This window comes from Convolutriloba macropyga, chromosome 11 (genome assembly GCF_964194025.1).
Source record: "Convolutriloba macropyga chromosome 11, txConMacr16.3, whole genome shotgun sequence".
Lineage (NCBI taxonomy): Eukaryota > Metazoa > Xenacoelomorpha > Acoela > Convolutidae > Convolutriloba > Convolutriloba macropyga.
In genome coordinates, this window is record NC_134478.1 from 16,708,908 (window position 1) to 16,719,379 (window position 10,472).

The following is a 10,472-nucleotide window of genomic DNA, read 5'->3' on the forward strand; positions in this document are numbered from 1 at the left end:
TCAATATTTTTCACAAATGAATACGGTATCAAGTAAAACTCTGTTAATATAAAAGAAAATTAAAATAGAAAAAGCAATGCATAAAATGAAATCGTTTATCTTGAGAATTAGATTTCTAAAGCTGAAGTCTGATTGGGCGGGATGTTCTATTACAACAACATTAAGTTGTACAACGTAAACTTGTTCTTCAATAGTAGATGGAAACTTTTTCTTGATCTCTCTCTTGTTGTGTTGGAAGCACATTCATTCACTAGTTTCTATTTTCAGTAAAACTAAATTTGATCTCAGACAGTAAATTTTATCAATATTTGAGATACAAAATTTTGGACTAAATCTATACAAAATACTGTTACAATCGTGAATTTTTAAAGAATAGTTTTCTTGTTGTAAATTCTTTGGGGAAATAATCTGTATGGAAAAATTCAAGTAAAGTTTAACAAATAAGAGTGAGAAGAAAATGAGAAAAAGATGTTTAGTTCGAATTTTTTGCCACGGAATGAATTTGTACATTTAAACTGAAAGCTAGTTAATTATATACAGAACTGTCGCAATTAGAATCATATCAATCTTCTAGAATGTTCTGACATGACGCCTGAATCTAAAAATAGAAATGACGTCATTTCCATATATGGAAGGGATGAGTCATCATCGAGTACCTCAAAGTTACATATCGAGTACCTCAAGATTTTAATCATTATACTTTTTGTTTTTTCAGATTGAGTTGCTCCGCAATTTACGTGAATTTTACTCAATTCATTTTGAACTAACATAACAATGCCTGCTCTCGATAGAAATCTCCCAGTGAAATGCACAAAGTGCGAAAAAATGGTGGTGAAAAAGCATATGGCCAGACACAAACAGTCTTGTGATAGTGGGACTTTATCATGCCCCAAATGTCCCAACTTTTTTACAAAGAAGAAGGAAGACTTGAATTATCACCTTGCCAAGCATCAGGCCCCAAAAGATGTTAAGCTTAGTACTGTGTGTACTGTGTGCTTGGAAGAGTTCCCAGGTTTTCATTCTCTTCAACAACACAAGAGGAGAAAGCATGGAACTTCGACAAAAGTTGGGACCAAATCGTGTGAAAAGCTCAAAGAAGTCCTAGAATCAGAGGAGCTAGACCAGAACAACGAGCAATTGCAGCAGGAACTTAGTGCTTGCCAGCACTTTTTTGATGATACGGAAATGGAGAATGGGAGACATCGAGTGTTTAACTTCAAGTTGTCCAAGCTCGATCCCAATGAGATCAACGAGAAATTAAAAGAAGTTTTCGAAAAATTAAATTGTGCTGCCAAAGTGAATCTGGCTCTTGGTTTTATCCTGCGCAATGTGGACACAGATGAGTATCGATACTTTTATGCGCATGAGAACAACACTTTCTTTGAAAAATATCATTTGCTCAGTTCAAAAGGTGACTTGGTCTCTCTTCAAGACAGAGTAGAGAAAATGGATCTAGTGGAGACGTGTGCACAGGAGAGGGAAAATACAAAGTGGCGATTTGCTTTGACTACTAACGTAACAATATTTTGCTCTCTCCTAAAAAACATTCCAATGGGATGTATCAATGCTGTTCTTCCTGAACAGTTACTTAGACGAACAGATGTGAATTGTCTTGTATCGAATGGTTACGGCGAGACCTACAAAGATTATCTTTGCCTGTTCAGAGCTATAGCTGTTCACTTGTACGGATCATCTGAGTTGGAAACGAATGCAGCAAATTTGTTTAGTGCTTTTCTTCATGAATCCGGACATGATGCAATCAACTTCAGGGGAGTATCAATCGATCATCTCGTGTTTGTTGAAAATGCGATAAAACATAAAATCTTTATATATGATATTGATATAGAAGAAGGAGAATTCGTTGGAGAACTTGCAAGAAGAAGTGTTGAAATGTACGAAAAGAACATTAATTTACTGCGATACAACAACCATATATGCTACGTGGATGATATTAACACATTCTTTAAACGATTTCGTTGCCCCAGTTGCGATACATTTATAAAATACGTAAGTAATTTCAACCGTCATGTAAAATCCTGCAAAGACAGAGTACAGCATATTTATCCAAAGAGTGCGTATGCTCTGCGAGGAACTTTGTTTGATAAACTCGATGCAATTGGAATTTCCTACAACGATGATCAAAAATTGTTCAAAAACTTGGCTATTTTTGACTTTGAATCTATCTGCGTTCCCACTGAAGAGTTAAAAGATACAAATACAACTACCTGGATTGGAAAACATGAGCCAATATCTGTCTCCATTTCCTCCAACTTGATTGAAGAACCTGTGTTTCTATGCGACAAAGACCCTAAGAACCTGATTGTTTCTTTTGTCGAAGCTCTTGAGGAGTTAGCTAACAAGAGTAAAACCGAAATGCAAACAAAATTTGTATCAATTCAAGAGATAATCAATAGCCGAGTTAAAGCCATCTTTGAAAAATTGAACGAAAGGAAAGGTCGCACAAATCCTGCATTTGATTTCGAAGATGAGTGTATTGAGGAGAAGGAGGAAGCTGATATGTCTACTCAGTTCCTACAAATGCAGAAAAATCAACTTTTGGACTTGCAACAACACTTTGAGCGTTATATCAACACATTACCCGTATTTGGATTCAACAGTGGAAAGTACGATTTAAATCTGATCAAATCCTACCTTCTACCTTATCTCATTCATGAACGGGATATTCAACCTACAGTTATCAAAAAGGCAAATCATTTTGTTTCCTTGAAGTTCGGTGAAGTGCAGTTCCTTGACATTCTGAATTTCCTTGGAGGAGCTAAATCTCTTGATTCATTCCTCAAAGGTTACAAGACAAGTGAGACTAAAGGTTTCTTCCCATATGAATGGTTCGATTCTCCAAATAAACTTGACGCACCTTTTCTACCCCCCTATGAATGTTTCTTCAGTAAGCTGAAGAATCACAACCCTTTGGAGAAAGAATTCACTGACTTTACTAAATTGCTGAACAGTGGGCTATCTCAACAAGAAGCTCTGAAAAAATTGAGGCGGAAAGAAGTTCCCCCATGTGGAGTCGACAACTACAATTACTTGAAAGTGATTTGGGAGGAAGAGCAAATGTCTACATTTAGAGATTTTGTCAAGTGGTACAACAACAAGGATGTTGTTCCAACACTAGAAGCAATGCAAAAAATGATGGAATTTTATCACAACAAAGGAATCGACATGTTAAAACTCGGATGTACACTTCCCAATTTAGCAAACATTTGTCTTCACCAGTCAACAAACCACAAATTTTTCCCATTTGTTGAAAGGATTTACATGATAAAATACGGGAGGACATGACTGGTGGACCTTCTATTGTGTTCACAAGAAAGGCAGTAGTTGATCAAACCTTTATCAGGAATTCAGAAAATATTTGTAAATCTATCGTGGGTATTGATGCTAGTCAACTCTATCCCTTTTCAATGTGTCAAGAAATGCCAACAGGAATTTACACACGGTGGGAACTTGACACAAATTCTCAAAAATTCAAAGCTCGAACCAATAAATTTCGAACATTTGAGAACATGGTCATGTCTTATCTCCAATCACAACGCCCGGAATGCATAATTGAAAGCTATTATACGACCGGGAAACAGAAAAAGATTGACTGTTTTAGCGTGGACGGTTTTTGTGCTCATTGTGACACAGTATTCGAAGCTATGGGTTGTTATTTCCATTTTTGCCCATGTCAAGAAGCTCGAGCAAGCCTCTCGGAGGAGGAAATGCAGAGAGGAATCAGAAAAAGAGAACACGATGAACTGAGAAGAGATTATTTGAGAAACAAAGGATACAATATTGTTGAAGTCTGGGAGTGTAAATGGTGGGAACGTGTTAAAGAAGAGGAAAATGTTAGAAATCACGTGAGGAAGAACTTTCCCTTAAAACTACCTATGAAGCAAGCGTCTCTTTTAGCGAAAATAAGAGATGGGAAAATGTTTGGATATGTACAGTGCGATCTCGAAGTTCCAGACGGATTAAAGTACAAGTTCTCTAATTTTCCTCCTATTTTTAAGAACTTTAATGTCAGTCGAGCTGATATTGGAGAATATAAATACAACCTAATCTATTATAATATATAATACCTAATATATAATACAACCTACTCAAACAACCTCAACGAATGTTGATTTCGAGCTTCAAGTTGGAAAATGGGACAATCATTACACCTTTACTCAACTTTTATCTCAGTCTTGGTCTGAAATGTACAAAGATTTATAGATTTGTACAATACACACCCGAAAAATGCTTCAACAATTTTGTTCAGTCAGTGGTAGAAGCTAGAAGAGTGGGTGATGAAAATCCTGACTCTAGCGTTGTGGCTGAGACAATGAAATTGTTGGGTAACAGCTCTTATGGGTATCAATTTATGGACAGAAGTAGACACACAGAGACCAAGTACTTGAATGATGAGAAGACGCGCAAAGAAATCAATGGGAAAATGTTTAAGCGTCTGAACAATGTGTCAAAAGAAATTTACGAAGTTGAGCTTGCAAAATCGAAAATTGAGCATCGAGAACCTATAATAGTTGGATTCTTCATACTTCAGTACGCAAAATTACGTATGTTGGAGCTCTACTATAATTTCTTCGACAGATTTTGCGATGTGGATAAATTCGAAGAGTTAGAGATGGATACAGATTCTCTTTATTTAGCGCTAGCGCACGAGAACTTGTATGATTGTACTCGACCTGCTAAAAAGGAAGAATGGGAGACTTTGCGAGAAAAGGACTGTGATGATTCCTTCAGAGCAGATGCTTCACACAACTTTTTCCCTAGAACATGTTGTTCTAAACATAAGAAGCATGATAAACGGGAACCAGGTCTTTTCAAGGAAGAATTCAGATGCCCCGAAATGATTTGTCTCTGCAGTAAAACCTCGTGTTGCTACGATGCTAAGTCGGACAAGTACAAATTCAGTAGCAAAGGTTTGAACAAAAGAACTCTGGAGGAGACTGGAGATGGACATATGGAAAAATATCGACGAGTGATGGACGAAATTATCAACCTTACTTCGACAAATAGAGGTTTCAGAACAATAAATCATTGTGTTGCTACATATGAACAGACAAAGAAAGGGTTATCCTATTTCTATCCCAAGCGAGTAGTTCTAGCTGACGGTATCCATACCGAACCCCTCAAATTGTAGAGCTTTTATAATAACTTTTATTATTCTCTAATATGTGATATTTTTATTATTTTGTCTTTGTGAATTTTTACAATTATGCTTTAAACTTTATACCAATTTAATGTAAAGGTTTCAGTGATTTTGTATTTTGATGTGCATAATTTATACTATGTCTGTCATTTATAACTTTTTCAATTCATTTTTTTTAAAAAAAGCTGTCATTTTTAACCAATCAGAAGAGAATATTTAGAAATTATTGAAAAAACGGCGTAAAAATGTAAAAAAATCTCAACAATTTTTCAAAAAATACCCCTAATCTTAATATATGTCAGCGGATATAAATAATCTTAAAACATGTCAACCGCTATAACTAATCTTAATACATGTCGACCGCTATAACTAATCTTAATACATGTCGACCGCTATAACTAATCTTAATACATGTCGACCGCTATAACTAATCTTAATACATGTCGACCGCTATAACTAATCTTAATACATGTTGGCCGCTATGAGTAATCTTAATACATGGCGGCTATACACAATCTTAATACATGGTATTCTATTCCTAATCTTAATACATGCAGATTCTATTCCTAATCTTAATACATGCAGATTCTATTCCTAATTTTAATACATGGAGATTCTATCCCTAATCTTAATACATGCAGATTCTATTCCTAATCTTAATACATGTACGCGCCTATACCCTATCTTAATACATGGAGATTCTATTCCCTATCTTAATACATGGAGGGGGACCCTACTCCGAAAATACCGCTATACCCTATCTTAAGACATGGGGTCCCCACCCCCCCCCCCCCGGGGACTATCACTCACTCTATTACTACTGTTGGTGAACTCCATCCAGATTTCACATTAAAAAGAATGTTGTCACAAGATCACAATATGCTAGTATTCATTACACCTTTGATTCCCTACACTTGTGGTCTCGCCAACCTCTAAAAATCAGATAAAAGGCAAAGTTCACTTAAATAAAATCCCAATGTAAAACTGATGAACTCCATTCAATTTGCATATTCAAAATGAAATTAATAATAATAATAATTTTGGTTCCTGCGTAATCGCAGCGGAACAGCATTAGGCCTACAGAAGCCTGTTTTCAGCTGCCCTTTTTCTTACTATTCCCCACATTTCAGACTGTTCATTTTATGAAAAATTGTCTTATTATGTGATACGTTTTCTGGTTTGTTCACCAATGGCTAAGTTTGCACTTGTGTTAAACATCAGAGAAAAAAGGTGTAGATATATTATGATCTTGTGACAATATTTTTTTAACCGTAAACTTGAATAGAGATCATCAAGCTTGCACTAGGTTATCTGGTTAGCGCCCAATGTATTTTTATCTGACTCTCATATGCAGTTGAAACCACTAGTTTAAGGGGAACATTGATGTAAAAGTTGATTTTGAAAAGCATTTTTTTAAATTGCAGTAAATTTTCCTCAAAATTTGAATTTTTTGTAAAACCAGTGGGAACTAGTTTAATGCTGATGTTCAGCAAGTTAGTGTAGAGTCGGGCGGACTCTTGAACAAATTTGAAGAGTTAATTGCACAAAAAACTGACCAATTGTACAACTATCATCTACTAGAACAGCTGAGAACCTCGAGCAAACCTCTAGTCAACATAAAATAAAAGACAAGGGTGATATGTATTGAATGACTGCATATAATTTTTCAATTCATCGAATCATAAGAACAAAAATTGAAAAATAGGAATTTTGCTGGCGAATAAGGAATAACAAAGTTTGCGCGCAATTGTGTACCGTTATAATTACAAAATATATGATTATCTTTAGATATAGTTAATTGAATTTTTCAATTGCGAAAACCAAAAATGGAGTAGAAAAACATATAAAATGGAAATACAATTTATTTGTTAATTGTCTTACTACGATGAAGTATGGTTATTGCATTCAAAGCGCATCAAATTTAAATTGATTGAGTAAAAAAAATGATATTGATAGCAAAAGATAGTGGAAACTGGAATACTGAGCACTCATTGTTACCGCGTAAATGAACAATGCGCTATTTAAATAAAGCAGCGAGAAAACTATGACGTAATCTCTTAACCATGTAAGCCTTATAAAAAGATTAAATGCACACAAAATACGTTCTATTTGGCATAGAAAGCTCGGAAAAAGTTCGTTAAACATAATTTTCGTTGAGCCTACTAATATACTGAATCGATTGCGCTCTTTTTAGGCTTAATATTTTTATGTTTCGAAAACGCATCGGTGACCAATCTGAGTCGAAAATCGACTCAGACAAAATACCTGCTAAAAAAGATCGAGCTAGATTTGCCGGGCCATTGAGAGAGGCCGTTGGCCTTTATGCGTTGTTGAATACAGTTGCCTTCTTGCAAAAAACGTTGCTATCTTCGATTATAGAGATGAATTGAACTTACTACGATTGTCTGAATTTATCAGCTATACTCATATGAACAGAAAAAAATTAAATGACATGCAAGTGAAACACGTTTTGACCTGCTGTCCTTTAGTGAAGTTTAATGAAGCTATTTTTGAAAAACACTGCCATTTTTGCCACGCCAAGTTTTCTAGGAAAATGCAAGGAATAATCTCAATGATAAAATAAAAAAAGAAACCATAAACAACTTATAAAAATGTTCAATTTCTCAGATGCTTCTGCAAGTGTTCCTTCTTATAATCAAATTTTCACACAGTATTAGGGAAGACAAAATGAACCATGAATTTCACTTGTTTTTAACAAATTGAGAACAAAAAACGGTAAGTGGAGATGGTAACAGTTCTATATTTAGTCTTATTTCACAGCCAAAAAACTAGTTTTTGCCAAGAGTTTGTTGTCAGTTATGTGCGCATAGTTAAAGTACGCACATATTATTTACTGTAATTATGATAAAGTTCTAGCAGATTACGGAAATCTGAATTTGATTTTTTGAGCTTTATATTGGTGCATGCAAATGTATTAGATCTTTTCACCTCTTTTTATGTTATATTAAAAAAAATTCGTACAAAAATCCCGTATTAATCTTTTAACGCAGTGTTATATGAAAAGAAAGTTTTGTTGACGAGTAGAAAACAGTCTAAAACATTGATTTTTAATTTCAGATGGCTGTTGTTCATTGCAAGTGGATGCATATCAGGAGCATGGTAGATCCAGGGGCTTCTCTCCTATGGAATACGCCTCAAAAATATTCGACCTCCAATTCCCCAGAAAACTTGATCTTGTATACCTTAAGGTTAATTTTGTTATTTTCTTAAACCTAATCTGCTACGGCCAACAGTGTTTTTTTAATTACCACGGCATAGCACTATTTTGTAGCTTTAGCACGTTATTATACAAAAAATGCTAGCGCGAGCACCTCGAGGCGTAAAAGCTACATGCCCACGAAGGAGCTAGGAATTAGAGCCGAACGGATGCAGAGTCGAATGAGAGATACTGAGAATCAGAGCAGAATGCTTAAGTTTGGTTGGCCAAGTAATCTGATTGGTTGAAATTAATGTACAACAAATGTAAGAAATGGCTAAAAAAGTTGCCGTTGCTTAACTATCTATTATGTGCGGTCGGGTTGCACTCTAATCGACATTTGACCGAGAGAGGTAGGACGATCACGGATAGACCTACGTTGCGCTATTTTGTGCATGTTTTCATAGAAAATTGGCTCTGAAGCAAGGAGTTTAAGATCAACCAATCAGAAACATTCGGTTTTAAATCTCATGTTATGGCACTCTGCCTCCGAGCAGGAATCTGGGCGATAAGGGGCGAATTATGTTAGCGCCCATTTCTTCACGCTTGTTTGCCTCGGTTTTTGCTTCCATAAATGGGAAGTGAATGATAAATCTGCTATAAACAGGTGGAAAACACTTGAATTTAGAATGTCTTTCTTTAGTAAGTAAAAATTACTCATCATTAATGTCTGAGATCAAATGATTACTGAAAATGGTTTTTGGTAAGTATAAACACTCAAATTTGTAGTAGATGATTATTTATCGGCAAAGAAGAGTCATAATGAGTCGAATTTTGTCACAAAATATCTTTTAGTCTTGATAATTCTAATTCTCGTTGACGCTGACTTGATCTTTTTGAGGAAGTCATATGCGAACCTGATCTTGAGTGGTGAGAGGTATACATCTCTGCTGTCTCTTTGTCTTGGACCGAATTGATATACCCTCGAGCAGCAGCAATGAACTCATCAGTTTTCTTTGTTACAGTCTCTAACCATTTCTCAAGATTCTTACAGGCAGCGTCTGGATCTTCAGTCTTTTGTGCCAGATCAAAGAGCTCTTCATTTTTATCAACTACTCTAGTAAAAGCATCTTTGCACTTCACAATCAGACGTTCGATCTTAACTTTCCTGTCTTGCTTATCAACAGCATTGTTAATTTCCCCATAGATGTTATTAAGTTCAGCCTCTAATTTTGATCTTGCGCTATAAAGTTTGTTGAATTTGTCCTGCAATGTTGTCATGATCTTAAGAAAAACAGGAACCACAAGTTTAATTTGGTACTAGTATAAAGTACACACACACACATATGCAACAACACAAATGGGTTATACCGAACCCTAGTGTGACGGTTTGCCTAGTAAACCGCCAAAGAGCGAAGAAGTTCGTCGAGTACAATAGTACCCGGCGAAAGAAAAAGAGAACGGTGCGCAGGAAGCGCGAAAAGGGGGGAGAACGGGAGACGGGACGGACGGGAAGAGACGCCGAACAAGTAGCGCACGACGCAACGGGAAACCGGACGGACAAACTGGAGCGTCGGGCGAATGGCGCGCGACGAAACGGGAAAACGGCACGGGCGGGGCGGAAACGTCGGGCGGATGGCGCGCGACGAAACGGGAAAACGGCACAGGCGGGGCGGAAACCACAAGCGAGGAGGCGGGAAGATCGATGCTAGCAGACCACAGCAACAAACTCAACCAAGCAAGCTAGCCGTAACTCCAGAAAAAACTTAAGTCACACCCTAGAAAGAAGGAGAGGAGCTACTGCCAGGTAAACTAGCACAAACATTATGGGGTTTTCTCAACGGCATCAAAACATGAAACAATTTACGGCAACGATGTAGTATAACCAAAAGTCGAAAGGGTCAGGAAATTTACTAGCCGTAACTCCAGAACAAACTTAAGTCACACCCTAGCAAACCACCATACCCAGACAACAAAAGTGCATACTACAAAAATTAATAAAGCTACAACAAATTGCTAGCAAACAAATGTGGTGAAAGTCACGAAAACAAACCAGCCGTAACTCTAGAATGAACTTAAGTCACACCCTAGCAAGGAACGAGACTAAACAACAAACCAGCATACTAGCAGAAAGAAATTCTACTACAGCAAAACTCA

The 10,472-nt window shown here is 36.5% G+C and overlaps 1 protein-coding gene across 1 annotated transcript in view; it reads left to right on the forward strand.

The window, feature by feature from the left end:
- LOC142349055 (uncharacterized) overlaps window positions 1-8,887 on the forward strand; it is a 30,302-nt gene extending 21,415 nt beyond the window's left edge. The window contains exons 4-5 of the mRNA XM_075400468.1: window positions 8,237-8,367; window positions 8,783-8,887. Of these exons, the coding sequence (XP_075256583.1) occupies window positions 8,237-8,367; window positions 8,783-8,887 (236 nt within the window). The remainder of the gene's footprint in view (window positions 1-8,236; window positions 8,368-8,782) is intronic.
- The last annotated feature ends 1,585 nt before the right edge of the window (window positions 8,888-10,472 follow it).